The sequence below is a fragment of the Herpailurus yagouaroundi genome, unplaced genomic scaffold (genome assembly GCF_014898765.1).
Source record: "Herpailurus yagouaroundi ecotype Mexico unplaced genomic scaffold, PumYag 161, whole genome shotgun sequence".
NCBI classification, from domain to species: domain Eukaryota; kingdom Metazoa; phylum Chordata; class Mammalia; order Carnivora; family Felidae; genus Herpailurus; species Herpailurus yagouaroundi.
In genome coordinates, this window is record NW_024412402.1 from 1,460,941 (window position 1) to 1,486,067 (window position 25,127).

At 40.8% G+C, this 25,127-nt stretch overlaps 1 protein-coding gene across 2 annotated transcripts in view; it reads right to left on the bottom strand.

Moving 5' to 3' along the window:
* The window catches only part of POGLUT3 (protein O-glucosyltransferase 3), a 28,754-nt gene extending 3,633 nt beyond the window's left edge, over window positions 1-25,121 (bottom strand). For both annotated transcript variants that reach the window (XM_040482899.1, XM_040482900.1), the window contains exons 1-7: window positions 24,911-25,121; window positions 12,731-12,928; window positions 9,601-9,887; window positions 6,035-6,251; window positions 4,102-4,298; window positions 2,103-2,297; window positions 670-774 (exon numbers count right to left, since the gene is read on the bottom strand). In XM_040482899.1, coding sequence (XP_040338833.1) covers window positions 670-774; window positions 2,103-2,297; window positions 4,102-4,298; window positions 6,035-6,251; window positions 9,601-9,887; window positions 12,731-12,928; window positions 24,911-25,112 — 1,401 coding nt within the window. In that variant the 5' untranslated portion in view covers window positions 25,113-25,121. The remainder of the gene's footprint in view (window positions 1-669; window positions 775-2,102; window positions 2,298-4,101; window positions 4,299-6,034; window positions 6,252-9,600; window positions 9,888-12,730; window positions 12,929-24,910) is intronic.
* Between the last annotated feature and the right edge of the window lie 6 nt (window positions 25,122-25,127).

Here is a 25,127-nt window from a genome sequence, read left to right on the forward strand (position 1 = left end):
GGTTACGGGTCTGACTTTGGCTCAGTTCATGATCTCACGGTTTGTGGGTTCGAGCTCACGTTGGGCTCTGTGCTGACAGCTCAGAGCCTGCTTTCAATTCTGTGTCTCCCTCTCCCACTGGCACTCTCTCTCTTTCTCCAAAAATAAATAAAACATTAAAAAAAAATTTAATAAATGTATTTCACTTGTTTGTTTTTTACAGCAAGCTAACTATTGGCTTGCCATCCTATCCCGTGATACCAAAAGCATGAATCTTAAGTAGTAAGAACAAAGAGGCAGACACGTTGAGCAGAAAGAGATGTCCATGATCTCCAGTCCAACCCCCTTACTTTCTAGAGGAGGAAAGATATCCTCTGAGGTTCAGAAAATACCTAAACTAGGAATTCCACAAGGCACTTAATAAAAGCACTGCCAAGGTAGGGGGAGCTTTTCATCTATATTTGGAAGGGCTCGGTGCACCGTTTTTCAAAATACCGAGTTGGGATAAAAATACAGGGGCCACAAAAAGACTTAGCACTGATCCTGTCTTTCTGCGGGCTGGTGCTCGGCTTGGCCAGAGTCCCGTGGACTGACTCTCAGAACCCTATGAAGAAGTGAGGCACCCAGGCCCAGCATGGGGTCTGAGGATGCTCCCCCCAACTCCCGGCAGGACGGTCCGAGGGCACTCACCCGGAATACTCTGTAATAGTAGCAGTAAAGCCGGTGTGGCTGCAGCAGGTCCCTGGCGCTCAGCTGCCCTTCTTTTGCAATCTTCTTGGCTTCTTCATCATTTTCCTGAAAGGTTTAAAAAAACAACAACACGATAAATGAAAAGTACTCCTGTGACCACCCACCCTCCCAAAGAAGGCTACTGGTGAGTGTGAAGCAGGGCCGATGTCGGGTTAAATGTGAACAGCATGGAAGACCCGGAACAGGATGAAAACAGCCTCAGAACGAGGCTCTGAAAAATAGACAAGGTACTTTGCTAGACATCTGTTACACAGCAATGGTCACACGTGTTTGGACCCCGTTCCACTGGCTCAGAAGCTCCCCCCACCCCCTCCCGCCCCATACCTTCACCCAACATGCAGCTTTTCTTGTGTCTCCTGGCTCCCCAGGACATTTAGGGCTCATCCTCTGTTCCCCCAGCCTAGCCTCTCTGCTTGGTATTAAAACGCAAACTGGAGTAGAATGAATCACTTTTTATGTTCTAACATCTCTTAAGAGCCCCATTTTAGTTTGCAGTCAGAGCCCCAAAGTTGTTACCAAGCAGTACCCGTGAAAGTCTATCTTACTGCTGTAATAGAAAATTTGGTGATTGGTACCCGCAGGCTGTTCCTTCATTACCAGGAACACTCAGCATTCCTAATTATACTTTTGGAAAATAGCTAATACTCTACTCTGCTGCCCACAGGAAAAGCCACTGGTAAGCAATCCTTACTTTTTATTAAAGGTCACAAAAATGATTCTGCCTCGGGCACCCACTTATTTGCATACCCAAACACTGCTTCTCAGAAACTTAGAAATAGAACAAAATCTTATAACGAAAGGGTAAATTTCTAGAGGTTCATAATAAGACAGAACAGCTTTTTAATACTTTTTCTTTAAAAAATATGAAAACAAATCATATTTTATGGAAAACTTGTAATTCTTGGGATGTTGTATAGCATGCATCGATTGTGCCTTTTTCCTAACTGGGAACAAGAAAAGAGCATCGTAATTGCCTTTAATGTCTTCTTGTGCATAAAGCACTCTAACCCTGGGATTTTCAATCAGCGATTTGCATTCAGTGTGTTTTTGCTTGATTAGTGTGTGTATGCATGAATAGTGATTCCTTCAGAAAAATCTATATTCTATATAACACTGTTATATTCTATATAATATATACATTCCATATAACATTGGACTTCCAACTCTTCTAAAAATCCTCAAAAATGTTGATAAAGGGTATTAAAATGACCTCAATGTTGATTCCTTAGCTATTTCAAGGGAACAAAAGTTCCAGAAAATAACATTTCTCTGACTAAATTATGTCAAGGTAAATTGCATCATGATGGAACTCATGTAAATAACATTGGTAAGTGTGTGATCACCTCAAGAAATTAAAACTCCAGAAAGCGTACCTTGGCCCACTTAATTTTCTCTAGTAAATCACTAAGATTTCTTTTAATTGGGACATAATGTTTCCAAGGCTTTAGTGCCATATAGAAATGTTCATAGTATGTTGAGTCCTGCTTCAGAACCAGACTGTCACCCAGCATGAGGTACGGATATCTATACGCAGCCACAGTCCCATCCACATTCACTTGATACTTGTACTAAAAGATTAAAACAAACATAAACAAAGAAGAAATTTAACAGCCATTTGCTTCACTTCTGATTGTCATCAACACCATAATACTAAATATAAAGCAGTTATTTTCCATGTTCCAATTTCACTGTTTAAAAGTTATACACTTCATTTTGTAATTCACATTTTCTCTTTGTGTTAAAATCATAAGCAGCCTTTAGCACATCGATTTTAGGAAATACAATGCAATGGGGTGTCTGGGTGGCTCAGTCGGTTAAGCATCCAACTCTTGATCTGGCTCAGGTCATGATCTCACAGTTCGTGAGTTCGAGCCCCCCATCGGGCTCTGCACTGATAGCACAGAGCCTGCTTAGGATTCTCTCTTTCCTTCTCTCTGCCCCTCTCCCACTCGCTCTTTTTCTCTCAAAAAAAAAAAAAATCTTAAAAAAAAAAGAAATATAACGTATTTAAGGATAAGATAATCAATAGTTTTAGGAAATAATTTAGGAAATAGGAGTACCTTTTTCAACTCTATGTAATGGGGATTCAGATTTCTGTGACCAGGGAGGAAAATGTTTCAAAAGTTCTATGTTTGGGGTGCCTGGGTGGCTTACTCGGTTAAGCATCAGATTTCAGCTCAGGTCATGATCTCATGGCTCATGAGATCGAGCCCCAGGTCAGGCTCTGTGCTGACAGCTCAGAAGCTAGAGGCTGCTTCTGATTCTGTGTCTCCCTCTCTCCCACTTGCACCCTGTCTCTCTCAAAAATAAACATTAGAAAAAAATTTTTTTTATTTTCTAGGTTTATTAAAACTGACTTCTGGTAACAATTTACACTTTCATGTATACCTAATTTCCCTTGTTCCTTATACCTACATAAGTATGAAAAAGGAAAGTGTTACCTCCAGAAAGCTCAATTTTAGAGTTGAGCACATAGCAATGTGGAGAAGTTCATAGACTAGTGTGATGGCTTGAGACACAATAGGTACTCGGTTTACATATTTGCTGGATTAATAAGGCTTGGTTTACATTTCAAAATCACTTTTCATAGGAATTAAACCTCACTTGATCATAATAATGTGAAGCACATATTATGATAACCTCTCTTCCCCCCCACTTTTTTTTTTTTTTTTTACAAATGAGAAAACTGGTGTTCAGATAAATTTATAAACCTCTATTCTTTGAGTTCAAATCCAATGTTTTTTTCATTCTATCACACCGATATGAACAGGATGTACTCACAGATTTGGTGATTAATTTTTTCTTAAGTAATTGGTACCAAAGAGTTTTCTAGCCAGTCAGATTCTATCATACTGTTCACATCTCTATCCTTTGGGACTCATGACAGTGCTCTGAAGGAGCAAGGCAGGCATCCTGCATGTTTAGGGGAGCTAAGAGATGAAGGTCCCACAGTTAATGGCAGAGGCAGGACGCGTACCATAGTTCCATACTTATTTGGAGTTTATACTCTTTCTGTTTACAAAAGGCATTTAAGATCACTTTATGTAAAAGGTATTTATAGTCCCAGCTTATAAAATAAGTCTAAACAAGAAAAAAACAGATAAATAAATGCACCCAAAACCCCAGGTTAATCCTCGTACTATAGTATTAAATATAGTCCTGGCCATTGGGTAGACAGAACCAACAAAAACAAAAATACCAAAAAGGAGACCACAATGAATGCTCTAATTCCCTATTCTTGGAAGGGAGAAAGTAAGAAAGTATGGGTGTGCCAGCTCAAAAGACTGGAGAAATCTGCCCACCCAGTGATTTGGTAGACTTTTAATGCAAGTTTATTACTTCATATTCATACAGGAAGACATAAACGCATACCTTAAAGAAATCAAAGAAACCTATCAATTTAGCTTTTCCAAGCTCCTTTTCTTTCTCTTGGAAAAAGAAATATCCTGTAATTCCTGCATCTAGGAGCTCTGGGTTTTCCTTGGACATCTGTACCAACTGGAGTCTCTCTTCTCGGCTATCTCTACCTCTGAAGAAAGCTTTTTCTGTTTTATTGATCCAGGAAGGCCCTAGAGGTTTGAAGCCATAAAAAAATATGATTATGAGTTTGACATTTATAAAAATGGTAAGCATAATCATCTTTAATATACCATTGTCATTTAAGATGTTAAAGCTCTTTTATCATCAACTCATCTTCTAAAGTAAGGTGCTGTTTCCAAAAAATAGGGGATTGAGTACCTTCCTGAGATACTTTCCAGTTTAGACTTTCAAAAACAGCCCTTTTATCTGCTGTATCACACAAAAGAATTCTCTCATTTCTCCTATTTGTCTACCTGTGAGAGCTCACTCAAATGCTAGAGTGTCTGTTGTATGACTTTAGGAGTTATCCAAAATAACGCTGGATCAAGTTCAAAGCAAAAAACATTCAGCGACTTGGCCACTCACCCAGGCATTAGCTTCTTCCATCCTTTGTGCTTCACAATAAAAAATGAGCTAGGCTTTTGTTCTTAGACTGGGTGACCAGAACAAACTACATAACTAGGTAACACCCACATCTTTAATCCTTAGGTTGCTCAGATTTTTGAGCACATCACCTTTGAATACAGGGAGGATTGTCTAATATGCTCTGAAATAAAAAAAATATATATATAACTCAACTATATGCATGTGTGTAAATATGTACGTGTGTGGGGGGGGTTTCTTTCCCGAGAGGGAAATATTCTAGAATAATTAACTAAATCTGTTTCTATGATTCTAACGAGAGGTCATTAGTTAACACCTGTTACTCTTCTAAGGGATAAATTGTAAAACATAGAAACTGGAGAGGGTCACTCTCTTTAATATTTTAGTACACTTCTCAAGAATTCACTGTTACCAAATAAAAAGTCAGTTTTGAACCCATGTTATCTTCAGGTAGTTTGCAAAGAGTCTTCAGTTGCATCTGCCAAATAAGTCCACCAAATCACAATAATGGGAAAAGAGTTTTTTTTTTTTTTTATTTTTTTATTTTTTTATTAAAAAAAAATTTTTTTTTCAACGTTTATTTATTTTTGGGACAGAGAGAGACAGAGCATGAATGGGGGAGGGGCAGAGAGAGAGGGAGACACAGAATCGGAAACAGGCTCCAGGCTCTGGGCCATCAGCTCAGAGCCCGACGCGGGGCTCGAACTCACAGACCGCAAGATCGTGACCTGGCTGAAGTCGGAGGCTTAACCGACTGCGCCACCCAGGCGCCCCGGGAACAGAGTTTATAAAGACAGGCAGGGTTAGGCAAGGTTTATTCTACTCAGGGAGTCTGGTTTAATAAAAAGTTGTGTTGGGCCATAAAATGTAAGGCCATCAAATGGGAGTGGGGGAGGGGTAGAAAGAATTCAGGTTTTAAAGGATCAAGTAAGGCAGAAGGAAGAAATGAGAAAATTCCTCACTACATGATGGAGGGAGTAATATCCAAATAACACTGCTATAACAATTCTCTTACATCCACATATAATTTTATATTTTTCAAAATGCTTTCTGGCTCCATCCAGCAATATAAAGGCACTGGAGTCAGAATTAAGTGACGATTTTACCAAATATATATTTTCAAATGGTATTTACAAAGGACCAACTCAAAGGAGACCCAGTTACGGCAGGTCTGGATTTTACTAGTCCAACCCATACATCTAAGTTTTGGATTAGAGGAACCTACACTGCCCTTTTTTCTTGGTTAGAAAAGAACAATGATGGTTATTTAAATATATACCTTTATTCTCTCTGGTTGAACACTCCCTTTTACCTCTGTCTTCGAGAACAAACTTCTATTTACCTGTATTTCCCTGAATAGAGAGGAGATCATTTGTGACACCCCTCAATGCTTCCAGTGTGGAGTGGGAGATGTCATATGTTGGAAGGATAATGTCTCGTGAATCCAGGGAGCCACACCACGAAATGATAGGCAAAGGGCCAGGGGTTTCATTGACTTTTCGATGCTCCAGAGGCCAATCTCCAAGATTAATATAAAATTCTATATCGGGGAGAAGGACCTAAATAAACAAAAGATGAAACATCAGTTCTGCAAAGACCTCAGTTTTGGGTACTAAATGCTTCTGTTCTTTGGCTTTTTAAAATATGTCTGGCAAAAGTGAACATTTGGAAACAGTAGAGGCGAGAAAATTGCCTGTCAGTCATCAGCGGTACCAGAAAATCAAGGGTGAGGATGGTAGATGGCAAATTCATGTAACCAGGAGTAAGCTCCTTCTGTCCAGAGATGGTGTTTCAAATCGCTTAGTATCAGGGCACCAGGCTGGCTCAGTCGGTGGAGCGTGTGACTCTTGATCTTGGGGTCGTGAGGTTGAGCCCCATGTTGGGCATAGAGATTACTTAATAAAAATATAAATTATCAAAATTGCTTACTGTGCTAGCAGTGGACATGGTATAGAACAGTACAAATAAAGGGCTTCAAGAACTCTTTCTGCCAGCTGCCTACTAAAAAATTGACAAGGTTAGACCCAAGCTCTTGTTTTCCTTGAGTATCAAACCTCCATGTCACGTCTACCTTTGCTTCCGGAATCTGCCACTCCGTGGCCATCTCCGCGGTCAATGCCTTGGTTTGGGCTCTTCCCATCTCTTGCCTAGATTGGTGCAGTAGCTTCCTCACTAGGTGTTCTGCTTGAGGCTCTCCCCACTCTGATTAGCTCTCACTTTGCTGCCTAAATGTCTAAAACCCAAATTCATGTTACTAGAAGCTTAAGAGAACCTTAAGCCTACAGGACAAGGTGTAAACTGTCTGGCTAGAAGGCAAGGCCTGTTATCTCGTTCCAGCTAAGCTATAAGCCTCACCTTCCACCCGAGAAGGTGCCGGTCAACTTCGGGCTGCTCTCTGAAAACGCCAGCCACTCTCCTATGCAATTCCCTTCCCACTTGGAATATTCTTCTCCTCCTTATTCACTTGGTGGTCTCCTTTCTCATCCTTCAAACTCAGACCTGATGTTACCTCCTCTATGACTCCCCCTCCTCAGTCATTTTCACCCTGGGCACCTACTTTCCTTACAAGCTACCATGATGAAGTACAATTTGTTTATATCCATACACCACTCCAACTTCCAAATAACAAAACAAGAGAGAAGGGCCAGGGATGGGACTACTCAACCTCATGCTTCCCCACTATTGTTTATAAACTCATTAATAAACTCCACACCTAAATAAATAAATAAATAAATAAATAAATAAATAAATAATAAAATAAACCAAAAAAACCTAAAACAAACAAAAACACACAAAACACAAAACAACAACAACAACAAACTCCATACCAGAAGTTCTCACTATAGAACGGGGTTTCTTCATCTCAGCAGTATTGACATTTTGGTCTGGGTAGTTGTTTGCTGTAGGCAGTTCTGTGCATTGTAAGATCTTGACTAGTATCCATGGTCTCCACCCACTAGATGTTAGTTGCAACCCCCAAGTTGTGGCAACCGAAACTATCTCGAGACTTTTCCAAATGTCCTCTAAGGGGCAAATTAATCACTAGGAAAAACCACTGCTCTAGGGGCAGCAACATGAGTACAAGGTAGGACACAGGGCAGGGTGGACTGGTGGGCAGTAGGCCAGGAAGAAAGGACCACCTTTGTGATCAGGTACCTGCGATGCGCTCATACCGTGGGCGAGTGCGGAGCGGGGAGGAGGCTGCTATTTAAAATAAGAAGTGACTGGGGCACCTGGGAGGCTCAGTCGGTTAACCATCTGACTTCGGCTCAGGTCATGATCTCACGGTCCGTGAGTTCAAGCCCCACGTCGGGCTCTGTGCTGACAGCTCAGAGACTGGAGCCTGCTTCGGAGTCTGTATCTCCCTCTCTCTCTGACCCTACCCCGTTCATGCTCTCTGTCTCAAAAATAAATACACATTAAAAAAATAAGATAAAATAAGAAGTGACTGCAGCCACACATTCAGCACACTTGGGAAAGTGTGGAACTTGTATCACCCAAGTTGGCTTTTGGTTTAGACAACTACCTTGACAATCTTGAGTGGGAAAGGCAGAAAAACTCCCATCCTCACCCTTCGCTCTGCATGGTCAGGAAGGAGGAGGAACAAAAGGCAATTTGAACTGCTCTGCTTGAGAGTTTTGCAGGTGTGGAAAGAAGGGTCGAGTAGAGGGGAGTGGGGGTGGGGGAGGAGTTGAGAAGTCTTCTGAAAGATAGAGGCCCAAGCATATTCTACTAAGAAGCCAAGAGCTGAACATCAACGACAGCCAGTGAGAAATTCCTGGAGGCAAGGATGACTGAGTCTGATTATATAGGCATGTCTATTTTTATTTCTTTGTTTGTTTGTTTGTTTGAAGTTTACTTACTTATTTTGAAAGAGAGAGTGAGCATGAGTGGGAGAGGGGCAGAGACAGGGAGATAGAGAATCCCAAGCAGGCTCTCACTGTCAGTGCTGAGTCCGACACAGGGCTTGAACTCACCAACCACGAGATCATGACCTGAGCCGAAACCAAGAGTCTCTTAACCAACTGGGCCACCAGGTGCCCCCAGGGATGTCTATTTTTAAATGTTAGCATTTTTGTTTGGTTGGCTTTTACTACACAATGGTACAAAATAACCTCTCTGTTACTAGAACCATCAACAAAACATGCCATGCATACTATCTTTTCGAGATGGTTAGGATAAAACAAGGAAAAGTGGTCTAAGTTCAAGTCATTTTGAGGTAATAAGAAACAAAAGAGCTGCAGAAAGTGAAATCTGAATGGAGGGAGAACTACAAGAAGTGACCTTGGGGCTAAAAATGTTTGGGAGTCCACGAAAGCGTTGGGAGTTTTATGCAGGGCCTACTTACCTGGGATGGGGGCTCAAGCCATTTAATTTAAATATTAAAGGAAAGAAAGATCCATAAAAGGGGAGAACTGATGGACACTCAGGTGGTGGACATCTCGCTACACATTTGCAAGGCCAGAAGCCATTTCTATCCTTTGCCACTGTTATTCCAGGCATCGCAATGTTACAACTACATAATTAAACTACAGTTGACCCTTGAGCAATGCAGGGGTTAGAGGTGCCAATCCCCACACAACCTAAATTCTGTGTATAAGATTAGACTCCCCCGACACTTAACAACCAATAGCCTACTGTTAACTGGAAGTCTTACCGATGACATAGCTATTGATTAACACATACTTTGTATGTTATATTATATACTGTGTTCTTCCAATAAAGTAAGCTAGAGAAAATAAACTGCCATTAGGAAAGTCATAAGGAGGAGAAAATACACTTAGAGTACTGTACTGTATTTATTTTTAAAAAAATCCACGTATAAGTGGACCCACGCAGTTCAAACCCATGTTGTTTAAGGGTCAACTATACATTGTTTTTAGAACCAATGAGTTCATGCTCTCATACCTTTCTTGCCAGTGACAGCAAAATCTCATCTGAGAACATTTTGAAGTCTGTGTATTTCCCTAAAGATCTCCGGTAGATGTGGTTGTTGAGAACCGTGTAATGGACAATGGCACCCCTTTCATCCCCAAACCTTTTCGGAACTTCATTTAACATCTGCTGGAGATTGATGCTGGGGAAAGAAGCGAAATCTTTTGCAATCTGTGGTTCCTTGGTTGGACAAGACAGAGTTTTTTGCCAGGCCTGAGGATCCTCTTCTGGACACTCACAGTACTCATGGTACACTGGTCCTAGGGAAGGCAAAACATGTGTAATGCCATGCTCCATTAACAAGCACCACAACACAGCGAGTTGTTTCTGCCCCTGATATGAGCGTGGGATGATTTCCTGGTGAATGCTAAGATTATCCAGATGGGGATAATCTGCCCTAAACAAATCAGTGGTGAAAGCAGTTATGTCAGAGTCCCATGCTTCCATTTTCCATCCCCGTCTTGTACGCCTCTAGACGACCTACAGAGCATATGCTCTCTCCCCATATCACCCACTCTCAGCCAACTAGCTGCTGAATTCAGTTCTAGTGCGTTATAAGTGCCTGGAGAACATAAAACAACACCTTTTAGCAAAGAAAAAGAGGCATATTACTTTTGAGGCATTATTATATAGTAGGAGTGGTGACTTTTTAAAAGACAAGATGGAGAATCTCTAAATCTCTGAATCTCTAAAATCATTTCCGTCAACACATCTCAGAGAAGAAATATGCAACCCAGGGGTTTCTGGCAGTGTAATTTTCTTCTTTGTTTTCTTTTTTAAAGTTTATTTATTTATTTTGAAAGAGAGAGATGGAGCACAAGCAGTGGAGCGGCAGAGAGAGAGGGAATCCCAAGTAGGCTCTGCACTGTTCATTTAGAGCGAGACGCAGGGCTCAAACTCACAAACCACGAGATCATAATGTGAGCCAAAATCCAGAGTCAGATGCTTAACCAACTGACCCATGCAGGTACCCCCCCCCCAGCAGTGTAATTTTTAAAAAAGAATTTAAATTTTATACCCAGCCATAAGTATAAAACTTCTCTGAGGATTCATTTTAAAAGAACTTTATACAAATTTTATATTTTACTTCAAAATATATTTATATTTAACTTAACATAAAAACTTCTAACAAACGATTGTGTTTCTTGACTATTTCTACTTCTGACCAAGGTGAGTAATATGGATTTACCACTGAAACTATCAAGAAACAGGCAAAATACATGAAACAGTTTTTTAAGCCACCAGACATGAGGCAGTAAAGGACACTGAGTCTGAGAAATAGGAAGCAGATGAGGTAAACCCTATAATTCCTAAGGTTACTGCTGAAGGGAGATTCTAGGTTATGGAAACAGGGGGAGAAATATAGGTTGAGCCCAGCAATCTCACTGAGTTGAGGGGACAGAGCAGAGTGTCCAGGGAGAACAAGGCAGCTAGAATTTATAGGGCATAGTCTATGAAAGGGGAGAACCATGCAGAAAGAAAACTCCAGAGATCTGCAAAAGGTTCCCCCTCAAGTATTTAGGGTTTCTGAAGTGTGTATATAAGTGAGGAAAGGATCCAAGGCAGGGAAAGAATGAGTCAGAATGATTAGAGGCAACAGTAGGACCCACTGGTCATAGAGGGTTGGAAATAGTGTCTGTTCACACAAGGCAGACTGGAAAGTATCCTTATTTCTGAGGCTTGGGTAGACCAGGCAGAGAGATATTACCTGAGTGCTGGGGGAAAAAAGCCATAGCCAAATGCGGCTCTGGTCTCACCTAACAAAGTGTAAAAGCAAAATTTCAAAAATTCAAGCTATTTCCAAATAACTTAACTGCATTCTAGAAAAAAGCTCAAGAAGATGAGGAAGTGCCAAGAGATGAAAAACAGACTGGATATAATTAATGACAAATTGGACACTGCAGAAGAAAAGATTAGTGAACTTAATGACGTAGCAATAGAAAGTAGACACAATGAGGGACGTCTGGGTGGCTCAGTCAGTTAACCATCCGACTTTGGCTCAGGTCATGATCTCCTGGTTTGTGAGTTCAAGCCCCACGTCGGGCTCTGTGCTGACAGCTCAGAGTCTGGAGCCTGCTTCAGATTCTGTGTCCCCCTCTCTCTCTGCCCCTCCTCCGCTCACACTCAGTCTCTTTCTCTCTCAAAAATAAATAAACATTAAAAAAAATTTAAAAAAAAAGAAAGTAGACAAAATGAAATGGAGAAAAAAAAAGAATTTTAAAAATGAAAGGGGCATCAGTGTGTTCTGGGATAATTTCAAGTCTGATATAGGGGTAACTAATTCTTGGTGGAATTCTGGAGTAGAACAGAAAAAGTATTGAAGAAATCATTGCCAAAACTTTTCTGGATTTAGTGAAATCTATAATCCCAAAGATCTAAGATGCTCCACAAACCCAAACACAAGAAACATGAAGAAAACTACACCAAAGCACATAATAATCAAATTGTTTAAGAGCCATGAGAGAGAAAACCTTCAGCAGGATGGAGGGACAGAGACAGATGTCAGCAGATTTACTGCTGGAAACAATGCAAGCAAGAAGACAGTGGAACAACATCTTTAAAGTATTAAAAGGAAGAAAAAAACCTGTTAAACTATTCTATATTTAACAAAGATGTCTCTCAAAAATGAAGGCAAAATATAGACTTTTTCAGACACACAAAAGCTGGAAGAACTCATCACCAACATTCTCACACTAAAAGAAACGTTAACAGGAATCCTTTAGCCGAAGGCAAATGGTACTAGATGGAAATACAGATATGCCAAAGAATGAAGAGTGTCGGAAATGTTAACTACCTCGATACATACACAAGATTTTGTTGCTTATCATTTAAATTTCTTTACCTAGTTTTCCATCCCTCAAAATTCCAAGTTAAATTGAGCTCCAGGAGGGGCTCCTGGCCAGCTTAGAGCATGCAACTCTTGGTCTTGGAGTCGTGAGTTCAAGCCCCCCATTAGACATGGAATTACTTAAAATGAGCCCCAGGAGGTACGCATACAATGTTTACTCTGTTGTACATGACTTCAAGGTCATCATAACCCATTTTGAAACGCATGGGGTCTACACATATAAGGCTGGCTCTGCACTGTATAATAATCACTTACCTTTCAAAATATAGGGAGACTGAGCCACATGTTCATCACCATAAAGGATCTCTATCTTCAGCCCTTCACTGACAGTTTCATACATCCTATATCGCACCAAAAATGTCCCGTCATTCCTGTCCAAAGGTTTGGGGACGTGAATCCGGACTAACTCTTTAGGTGAAAGAGATTTGATTACTACCTTGAATAGTGTTTGACCTGAAAGAAAAAAATATATATACGTAATGCTACCATTTCATGGTTATTTTGTCTTATCAATTATTGGATAGGTGTCTCTATACTGAAGTTACTTTTTTCTATACCATCAATTGTAAACAAAAGCTTTAGTGTGGAAGGTCCTTGAGACCAGGAACAATGTCTGGGTTATGCCTGGAAACCAAGTATCTAAGTCAACATTTTGTGTGGGTTTAAAACAGTTCAGGTATTTAAAAATCCATAAACTCCTAGAATGACAGGGCTCTATCACGATCCAACTTTCTCCTGGTAAAATATACACCAGCTTTCTTGTAAACCACGTTCATACTGGATAACCCTCATTTCTGAGGGAATTTCCCATTTGTTAACCCCAATTTCTAGCTAGACTTCTAAGTTTATTTCCCTAAATAGAGATTATAGCTAGTTAGTAGGCTGTGCACAAATATCACTCACACACTTAACACACACACACACACACACACACACACACACACACACACACACAATTTTCACACACGTTTGTAAATGCTGGAGTTTACTTCTCTAAGCTTTTTTCCTCAAGGTTGAAATGAAAGTTATCCTAGGATGATCTAACATCCTTTTCAACTCCAAAATTCTGTGGGTTTTCTATTCCAGAGCAAATAACAGCTGCTTAGTAAACCGCCCCTTCTCTTTTTGTAGTATACTGACTGACTTAGACTTTGAAACAATACTGTTGTGATTAATATCACCGTGATCCAGGGATAAACACTGCAGTACCTTTCTTCAGAGAGTCTGCAGATCAGGGCAGATCTGATCCCCAGGAGCTTTGAGAATAAAGATCAGTTAATGTCCTCACCACAGTTAATCACTATATCAAAGGCAAATGTGTGGAAAAAAAAAAAAAAGGGGGTGAATCCTCTGAAATTCACAGCCCTGGAAAAAAATAGTGGTGACCAAAGCAGTCTTTGATCCCACATCTATCATAGTATGACATTAAGTATATTTAATATATGTATTTTTGAAATTACTGAGTGAACCTAAATCTAGTTTCTTAGTTTCTAAATCTAGTGAGTGAAGTTTCTAGTTTCTCTTGATCTTCAAGGGTTTTACTTTTTCCTGTGGGTCAGGAGAGGTGTCCCTCAGTCTCTTCAGTTTGTAATAGTAATGTAGTATCTGACATCTTGCTATTAAATTTTACTATTTTATTTTAGCATTGAAATGAGTGTGATAAAATTATGAAAGCAATCTGATAAAATAAATGAACTATAACCAACATAGGGAATGTTGTAAGAAAAAAGGAAAGAATTTAGTGTGAAATTATTTAAAATGTTAGCCATTTACCGGAAATGCTTAAATGAAGCATATTAGTTATTGCTTTCATGTTATTTCTCACTTGGTTTTATTTTTATTTTTTTAAATGACTTTTTTAAAATGTTGATTTATTTTTGAGAGAGAGAGAGAGAGAAAGAGGCAGAGACAGAGACAGAGCGTGAGCACAGAAGGGGGCAGACAGAGAGGGAAAGAGAGAATCTGAAGCAGGCTCCAGGCTATCAGCCCAGAGCCCAATGTGGGGCTCAAACTCATGAACTGTGAGATCATGACCTGAGCTAAAAGTCAGATGCTCAACCAACTAAGCCACTCAGGTGCCCCTCTCACTTGGTTTCAGAAAGACAATACAGTGTGGCAAACTGAAAATCAGGCAGGCAGAGCCTGGGAACTAGGAGGTAATTTCCATTATATTCTCCCCAAATAGGAAACAGAAAAGCTTTGTCTCTTGATCAAAGAGTCCTGTTCTCCACAAATTTATGATTTTAAATAAACAAAACAGATATAAGAGAAACATATTAGTGACTGTGTGATCTTTTTGGAAAAAAATAGATTTACAGAAAAAAAACAGCTCCAAAGTGCTTCCTTATTTTTAAATTCAAAGAATTGGACTAGATATTGTCTTGTCTCTTCCAACTATAAAATTTGTCTCTGAAATAGCATTTAAACATTCCATTTCAAGATATATGTATAAAAATAAAATGTAGCCATTTTTAATATTTTAATGTTCAGCTATGTTTATAGTAATCTTACATGCCTGTGTCATTGTTGGCATGACATTAATGCTGGAATCAACACAATTTAACAATGGCCAGGACTGAAATAGAAATAAGCAATTTTGACCTCATAAAAGAGAAAATGAGGGGCGCCTGGGTGGCTCAGTCAGTTAGGCATCTGACTTTGGATCAGGTCATGATCTCACGGTTCACAAGTTCCAAGCCCCACATCAGGCTCTCTGCTGTCAGCACAGATCCTCTGTCCCCTTCCGTCTCTGCCCCTCCCCAGCTTGTGCTCCCTCTCTCTCTCAAAAGTTAATAAACATTAAAGAGAGAGAGAGAGAGAGAGAGAGAGAGAGAGAGAGAATTAGAAGAGGGCACTTTGAAGTTGCTTCAATGGAAGGAAGGTGAATTCTCATTGGCCCCAGGCACCAACATACTGAACAGACTTCAAGCCGAGCTTGAATTTTCCTACTTCACAAGTTCAGACTTTAAGAGAGTGAGTTAAATGAGGCTGCAGGGTCCATGGACACCAAAGGAGGTTCACAGGATCAAAGCCTTGTATCACTGGAATCAGAGCTTCTGAAGGCTTTTGGTTTGGAAAGGAATAAATACTTTTTTTTAATCACTTACTTAGCATTTATTATGTGCCAGTGCCCGAGCTGGAGATTTTCATTTGCATTTTCTACGTCCTTTATTTCCTACAAGAATTTGTAAGGTGGGTATTGCCAGCCTCATTTTACAGATCAGGAAACCAAGACTCCAAGAGGATAAGTAACCTGACCAACGTCACCTATGTTAGGTAGGAGAGCCAGCTTGAATCCTTCTTCTTTCCAAGCCCCTCCTGAATCCACCTGGTCACGCTATGTAAGGTTAGCATATTGGTCTGCAGAATTCAGACTTGGAGGAACGACCTCCAGAGCTCCTGGTACAATGGAGTCACCGCCTCCCGTTTTGTTTAGGAAGACTATGAAGACTCGACAGCTGATGCATGGCGATCATCTCACGGGAGATTTGATCAGACGGAAAGAGCATGCATGGATGTGTACCTTGGCTCTGACGCTTAATGGCTGTGGGGCCACAGGCAAAACATTTTAGCTTCACCGAGCCTCAGTTTCTTACGTGTAAAGCGGAGAGAACAGTACCTATCCTTCTTATCTCACAAGATGATTAAGGAGAACAAATTAAACATGACACAGTTTGAAACACTAAAGTGCTACCCAAGTAGGAGGTAAGGTTATTTTCTGAATATACTATTACTGGTGAAGGTAAAGGAGGACTGAGTAGAAAGTGAGTATTTGTATCCACCATCTTGGGATATTCCAACCACCCTGCCTCCACCCTTTCCTTTCTTTTCTCTACAGTATTTACTGAGCATCCCTGCCAGGCATTATATCAGATGCTGGGAATGTAACAATGATAACAGGTTTTGCCTACGTTCAGAACAGAAGGAAATACTCAATTTAAGTCAGAAGGGAGTAAAAATACACATGAGAGATAGGTCCTTTCCCCTTACCCAAGGTCACAGACCCTCTAATTTCTCTCTTTGGATTCCAGTTTGAAATCCTTTGCTTAGACCATTCAAGATCACATGTTTGTTATCTAGGTACCTGGAGATACACAGCATAATAACAATATTCAGACAAATATGACTGTTAAATGGGAGTAATAATTATTAAGGGAATCTTGGTAAGTCATGTAAGAAGGTCTAAATCTTGAGAGGAAAATTGCCTCAAGGTGACTACGTGGCTCAGTTGGTTGAGCGCTCTTTCTTTTAAAAGCATTTTATTGCCATCCTTATTCACATATTTTTTTTAATTTGAATTTTAGTTTACCTTACAATATTGGTTTCAAGAGTAGAATCAGTGATTTATCACTTACATACAACAGTGAGAGCTCATCATGACAAGTGCCCTCCTTAGTACCCATCACTCATCTAGCCCATCCCCCAACTGCCTCCCTCCATCAACCCTCAGTTTATTCTGTCATTAAGAGTCTCTTGTGATTTGTTACCCTCTCTTTTCTCCTGCCCCAACCCTGTATGTTCATCTGTTTTGTTTCTTAAATTCCACATATGAGTGATACCACATGGTATTTGTCTTTCTCTGATTAACTTTTTTTGCTTAGCATAATATATTCTAGTTCCATCCACATCATTGCAAAAGGCAAAATTCATTCTTTCTGATGGTTGAGTAATATTCCATTGTGCGCGCATGCGTGTGTGTGTGTGTGTGTGTGTGTGTATAATACCACACTTTCTTTATCCATTCACTAGTCGATGGACATTTGGGCTCTCTCCATAGTTTGACTATTGTTGATAATGCTGCTATAAACACTGGTGTTCATGTACCCCTCTGAATCTGTATTTTTGTATTCTTTGGGTAAATGCCTAATACTGCAATTGCTGGATCATAGGGTAGTTCTATTTTCAGTTTTTTGAGGAACCTCCATACTGTTCTCCAGAGTGGCTGCACAAGTTTGCATTCCCACCAAGAGGGTTCCCATTTCTCTGTATCCTCACCAATACCTGTTGTTTCTTGTGTTAATTTTAGCCATTCTGAAAGGTGTGAGATGATACAAATCACATTGTAATTTGTGTTTCCCTGATGATGAGTGATGTCGGACATCTTTTCATGTGTCTGTTGGACATCTGGATGTCTTCTCTGGAAAAGCATCCATATATTCTGCCCATTTCTTCACTGGATTATTGGAGGGGGGGGGTGTTGAGTTTGCTAATTTCTTTCCGGATTTTGTATACTACCCTTTATCAGATATGTCATTGGCAAATATCTTCTTCCATTCTGTAGGTTGCCTTTTAGTTTTGTTGATGATTTCCTTTATTGTGCTTTTTATCATGAAAGTCCCAATAATTCATTTTTGCTTTTGTTTCCCTTAGCTCTGGTGACTTGTCTAGTAAGACTGTTATGGCCAAGGTCAAAGAAGTTGCTGCTTCTGTTCTCCTCTAGAATTCTGATGGGTTTTTTTTTTGTCTCACATTTAGGTCTTTTATCCATTTTGAATTTATTTTTGTGTTGGTGTAAGAAAGTGCTCCAGTTGCATTCTTCTGCATGTCACTGTCCACTTTTCCCAGCACCATTTGTTGAGAGACTTTTTTCTATTAGATATTCTTTCTTGCTTTGTTGAAGGTTAGTTGTGGGTCCATTTCTGGGTTTTCTATTTTGTTACATTGACCTTTGTGCCAGTACCATACTGTCTGGATGACTACAGCTTTGTAATATAGCTTGAAATCTGGAATTGTGATGCCTCAAGTTTTGTTTTTCTTTTTCAGGAGTTTTTTGGTTATTCAGGGTCTTTTGTGGTTCCATACAAAATTTAGGATTGTTTGTTCTAGCTCTGTGAAAAAATGCTTATGGTAGTTTGATAGGGATTGCATTAAATGTGTAGATTGCTTTGGATAGTATAGACACTTTAACAATGTTTGTTCTTCCAATCCATGACCATGGAGTGCTTTTTTATCTTTGTGTCCTCTTCAGTTTCTTTCATAAAGTGATCTATAGTTTTCACAGTATAGATCTTTCACTTCTTTAGTTAGGCTTATCCCTAGGTTATCTTATCATTTTTGGTGAAATTGAAAATGGGACTGATTCCTTGATTTCCTTCTCTGCTGCTTCATTATTGGTGTATAGCAACACAAGAGATTTCTACATGTTGGTTTTTCTAAATATATATTTTTAATGTTTATTCATTTAAAAAATGTTTTTACATTTATTTATTTTTAGAGACAGAGAGAGATAGAGCACAAGTCGGGGAGGGGCAGAGAGAATGAGACCCAGAATCTGAAGCAGGCTCCAGGCTCCAAGCTGTCAGCAGAGAGCCCGACGTGGGGCTCGAACCCACAAACTGTGAGATCATGACCTGAGGCGAAGTCGGACGTCTAACTGAGTCAGTTGCGTCCTTCTGCATATTGATTTTATATCCTGTGACTTTGCTTAGTTCATGTATTAGTTCTAGAAATTTTCTGATGGAGTCTTTTGGGTTTTCTACAGAGGGTCATGCCATCTGCAAATAGTGAATGTTTGACTTCTTTCTTGCCTAATTGGATGCCTTTATTTCTTTTTCTTGTTTGATTGCTAAGGCTAAGACTTCCAGTACTATGTTAAATAGTAGTGACAAGAGTAGACATCCTTGTCTTGTTCCTGACTATAGGGAAAGGCTCTCAGTTTTTCCCCATTGAGGATGATATTAGCTGGTCTTTGTATATGGCCTTTATGATGTTGACGTATGTTTCACCTGCCCCTAATTTGTTGAGGGTTTTTATCAAGGATGGATGCTGTATTTTGTCACATGTTTTTTCTGTATCTATTGACAGGATCATATGGTTCCTATCCTTTCTTTTATTAATGTGGTGTGTCATGTTAATTTATTTATGAATATTTATTTTTAAAAAAAAAATTTTTTTTAACGTTTATTTATTTTTTTGGGACAGAGAGAGACAGAGCATGAACGGGGGAGGGGCAGAGAGAGAGGGAGACACAGAATCAGAAACAGGGTCCAGGCTCTGAGCCATCAGCCCAGAGCCCGACGCGGGGCTCGAACTCATGGACCGCGAGATCGTGACCTGGCTGAAGTCGGACGCTTAACCGACTGCGCCACCCAGGCGCCCCTATTTATGAACATTTAACCAGACCTGCAGCCCAGGAATAAATCCCACTTGATCATGGTGAATAATTCTTTTAATGTACTGTTGAATTAGATTTGCTAATATCTTCTTGAGAATTTTTGCATTCATGTTCATCATGGATATTTGCCTGTAACTCTCCCTTTTAGTGGGGTCGTTGGCCTTGGAATCAAGGTAATGCTGGCTTCGTAGAATGAGTTTGGAAGTTTTCCTTCTATTTCTATTTTTTGGAATAGCTTAAGAAGAATAGGTATTAACTCTTCTTTAAATCTGGTAGAATTCCCTTGGGAAGCCATCCGGCCCAGGACTCTTGTTTGTTGGGAGATTTTTGATTACTGATTCCATTTTTTTTGCTGATTAGGGGTCAGTTCAAATTCTCTATTTCTTCCTGTTCCCATTTTGGTAGTTTGAGTTTCTAGGAATTTGCCCATTTCTTCCATATTTCCCAGTTTGTTGGCATATAATTTTTCATAGTATTCTCTAGTAATCGTTTGTCTTTCTGTGGTGTTGTTTTTGATCTCTTCTCTTCCATTTGTGACTTTATCTATTTGGGTCCTTCCTTTTTCTTTTTGATAAGTCTGCCTAGGGGGTTACCAATTTTTTTATTCTTTTTTTTATTTTACATTTTTTAGAAGTTTATTTATTTTGAAAGAGAGAGAGAGACAGAATGAGCAGTGGAGGGGCAGAGAGAGAATCCCAATCAGGCTGTGCACTGTCAGTGCAGAGCCCAATGTGGGGCTTGAACTCACTAACTATGAGATAATGACCTGAGCCAAAAATCAAGAGTTGGATGCTTAAATGACTGAGCCACCTCTTTTTTTTTTTTTTTTTTTTATGTTTATTTTTTAATGGGGAGAGGCAGAGAGCGAGAGGGAGACACAGAATCTGAAACAGGCTCCAGTCTCTGAGCTGTCAGCACAAAGCCCAACGTGGGGCTGGAACTTGGGAATGGCAAAATCACGACCTGAGCCAAAGTCTGACTCTTACCTGACCTAACTGACTGAGTTACCCAGGTGCCCCAATTTTGTTAATTCTTTCAAATAACCAGACCTTAGTTTCACTGATGTGTTCTAATTTGTTTTTTTGCTTGTTTCTATATCATTTATTGTTGCTCTGATCTTTGTTATTACCCTTCTTCTGCTGGCTTTAGGCTTTATTTGCTGTTCCTTTTCCAGCTCTTTTAGGTTTAAGGTTAGGTTGTATATTTGGGACATTTCTTGCTTCTTGAGATAGGCCTGGATTGCAATATTCCCTCTTAGGACTGCCTTTGCTTCATCCCAAAGATTTTGGACTGTTGTGTTTATATTTTCATTTTCTTCCATGTATTTTTTAATTTCTTCTTTGATTTCCTGGTTAACCCATTCATTCTTTAGTAGGATGTTCTTTAATCTCCATGTATTTGAGGGCTTTCCAAATTTTTTCTTGTGGTTTTACAGTGTTGTGAAAAATACACATGATATGATATCGATTTTTTTGTACCCGTTGAGGGCTGATTTGTGACCCAGTATGTAATCTCTTCTGGAGAATGTTCCATGTGCACTCGAGAAGAATGTGTATTCTGCTGCTTTTGGATGAAATGTTCTGAATATATCTGTTAAGTCCATCTGGTCCAGTGTGTCATCTAAAGCCATTGTTTCCTTGTTGATTTTCTGCTTAGATGATCGGTCCATTGCTCTAAGTGGAGTATTAAAGTCCCCTACAATTTTGGTATTATTATCTATACATTTGTTTATGTTTAGGATTGATTTATATATTTGGTTTCTTCCAAGTTGGGGGCATGTATTTTTACAACTGTTGGATCTTGACAGATAAACCCTTTATAATATAATGCCCTTTTCATCTCTTCGTTACAGCCTTTGTTTTAAAATCTAGTTTGTCTAATTATGGCCACTCCGGCTTTCTTCTGACATTTGCTGCCATGACTCTTGATTTCAACTCAGCTCATGATCCCAGGGTCATGGGACTGAGCCCCACATCAGGCTCCGCAATGAGTGTGGAGCTGCTTAAGGTACTCTCTCTCTCTGTCTCTCCCCCACCCCCCCCCTGCCCCTCTCCCATGCTTATGCTCTGTCTAAAATAAAACTGAAAAACATTTTTTAATTGCTTCTTTTTCATTAAGTTCCTGGAGAAGGGAAAATTTCGGGATTTGCAAGTGAATAATGGTGGTAGAGATGTAAAAAACTGGTTGGGTGAGCTTCTCAGAACTACAGGACAGCCATTTAATAGAAGCCAAAAATCAAGTGGCATGATAGGAAATAGGGAGAATCGAAGGGTACGAAATTGAGGGTGTCTGAAAAGACTTGGTGAAATCTTTTGGTTTTTATGAATTGTTCCTGGTTATGAAAACATTAAGATTATTTGGGGGGAGATTTTCCTGGGAAAAAAGAGTAGGGGTGCCTAGGTGGCGCAGTCGGTTAAGCGTCCGACTTCAGCCAGGTCACGATCTCGCGGTCTGTGAGTTCGAGCCCCGCGTCGGGCTCTGGGCTGATGGCTCGGAGCCTGGAGCCTGTTTCCGATTCTGTGTCTCCCTCTCTCTCTGCCCCTCCCCCGTTCATGCTCTGTCTCTCTCTGTCCCAAAAATAAATCAACGTTGAAAAAAGAGTAAAAGAGATCCTTATTCTCTTGCTATAACCACTGAGAACACTAATGAGTGAGCTATAGTTTCATCTATTTATTATAAAATTAGAAGGAAACTATATAATTTCTTTCCTGTTTAGTCTACTGATAACGTAGTATAAGCATTATTTTTTTTAAATTTTTTAATGTTTATTTATTTTTGACAGAGAGAGAGAGAGAGACAGAGCATGAGTGGGGGAGGGGCAGAGAGAGAGGGAGACACAGAATCCGAAGCAGGCTCCAGGCTCCCAGCTGTCAGCACAGAGCCCAAGGCAGGGCTCTGATAACTCTTGACCTGAGCCTAAGTCGTCGCTTAACTGACTGAGCCACCCAGGCGCCCCTAGTATAAGCATTATTAAATAATCTTTTAAAATTAAAAAAAATCATGGTGATAACATATAACATAAAATTGATCATCATGACCATTTTTTTAAACTCTCTTTTTTTTAATGTTTATTCATTTATTTTTGAGAGAGAGAGAGAGAAAGCTGGGGAGGGACAGAGAGAGAAAGAGAGAGAGAGAATCTCAAGTCCAATGTGAGGCTCAAACCCATTAACTATGAGATCATGACCTGAGCCGAAATCAAGAGTTGGCTGCTTAAACCATTTTTAAGTGTACAGTTCAGTAGTGTTAAGTATATTCACATTTTTATGCAACAAATCTCTACACCTTTTTCGTTTTGTAAAACTGAAGCTTTATACCATACCTTTTCAACAACTCCCCATTTCCCTCTTCCATCAGCCCTTGGCAACCTCCATCCTACTTTCTGTTTCTATGAATTTAACTATTTTAAATACTTCCTATGAGTGGAATCTAAAATGTTCAGTTTAATGGGCTGTCAAACATTCCATCACATGAATGTACCAAACTTTATTTAGCAACTACCTTATAGTTGGCTAGTTAAATTTGTTGCCATAAGTAATCACAACGCAGCAAGAATTTCTTGCATGTAAATCGCATTCTGACCATTTTCTCAGGACAGATACCTAGAAATCAGATTACTAGATTAAAGGGCATGGACATTGTCTGCAAATGACATCTTTTTAGAAATTATATTCTCTAACTGTTGAACGTTATCTTTTTGTACATTCAATTTTTACATATTTAACACTCTTGGTACATTTGGAAAATGGCTTTCCAGAAACTTTTTGGCAATTTGGGCTGCCACCTGAAAAGCATGAAGGTCACTGAGAGTCTCCAGAGGCTCCCTTAACAGCTTTGAGTATTACCGCTTAAAAACCCTTTGCCAATATTTTTAGATTAAAAATTAGAATTTTAATTGAATGTATAGCTCTTTCATTAATAGTAAGATTAGCAGCATGCCATTTTGGATCATGTAATTTTCTTTTTTCCTGTATAAATTAATTTGTCTTTAGTTTTCCCTTTTCTTTCTAAAGCACCCCATTATAACATTGTAAAATTAATTTTAGAAAGTAAACTTTATACTTTTCTATATTTCTATAGTTAACACCCCATAGTGGAAGACTTCGAACCTGGGTTTAAGCATCTTTTATTCTGGGGCACCCGGGTGGCTCAGTCGGTTAAGAGACAGACTCCTGATTTCCGCTCAAGTCATGATCTCACTGTTTGTGAGTCTGAGCCCCCATCAACCTCTGCGTTGACAGTGGGTGGCGGGGTGCAGCCTGTTTGGGATTCTCTGTCTCTCTGCTTCTCTCTTTCTCAAAAATAAATAAAAAGGGGCACCAGGGTGACTCAGTCGGTTGAGTGTCCAAAATCGGCCCAGGTCATGATCTCAAGGTTTGTGGGTTCAAGCCCCACTTCTGGTCCTGTGCTGACAGCTCCCGGCCTGGAGCCTGCTTCAGATTCTGTGTCTCCCTCTCTCTCCGCCCCTGTCCTGCTCACCCTGTCTCTCTGTCTCTCTCAAAAATAAATTAACATCAAAAAAATAAACATTAAAAAAAGAATCTTTTGTTCCGATCCTTAGGGCCATGTAAAGTCCTTCTAAAACTAAAAACAAGCAGTCATGGTTTCCCACTGGCGATGGAAGCAGTGCCGGGTTCTACTGCCTCTTGGTTGATACAACAGGATGCCAGTTGGCTGAACATAAATTAGACATAAATTAGCAAATCCTGACTGGCAACACCCAGAAACCACCAGGACAAGTCGTTAAGACGTTGCAAAGGCAAGACGTGTAGGAGAGCGTGGGACGGGACTCAGGACAAGATCCACCGTGCGGGCCGAGAGTTTCACTAATTCCTGCAAGCTGCTGGTGACAACTCCAAACTGAGAAGGCAAACATCTCGCACTCACGCCCCCTGTGCGCACTGCTCTGACATCTCCCCGGGGGCTAGGACTCGGCTGTCCCCAAGCCACCAGGCCTCGACCACGGAATGCGAGGATTTCTGGGGCTGGATGACTCACCGCGTGGGGGCGCTCCCTGCGTCACAGCTGGGGTGGTCGGCTAGGGCGTGTGAGTCCCCGGCCTCGCCGAGCGCCTGCAGCTGGACCCCAGGGCCCACGCCTCGTCCCAGTTAGGGCCCTGGGAGTTCATCCATTCACTCACTCACTCAATCACTCACTCAGTGGACTTCGCCCTGCGATGCCCTTCCGGTGCGTCCGGGGAGGCGGGGGCGCCAAGGGAGGCGGCCGGACCCGCGGGAAGGGCGGCCGGGGGGGGGGGGGGGGAAGGACGCCACGCAGGCGGCGGGGACCGGGGCGCGCGGAGGCCGGCGGCTCAACGCTACCTGGGGGCGAGCGAGTGAGGTTCAGGCCCTCCGAGTCCACGGCCTGCAGGTAGAAATAGCGCACGGGCAGGACGACGCCGGGCCGCAGCCCGGGCCCCCACACCAGGCTCCGCGGCGCGCTCACCGACGCCTCGGGGGCCCCGGCGCCCACGAGCAGGGCGAGCTGCAGCGGCAGCAGCGCGGCCCGCGGGAGGCGGGGCATGGTCGCCGGGCCCGG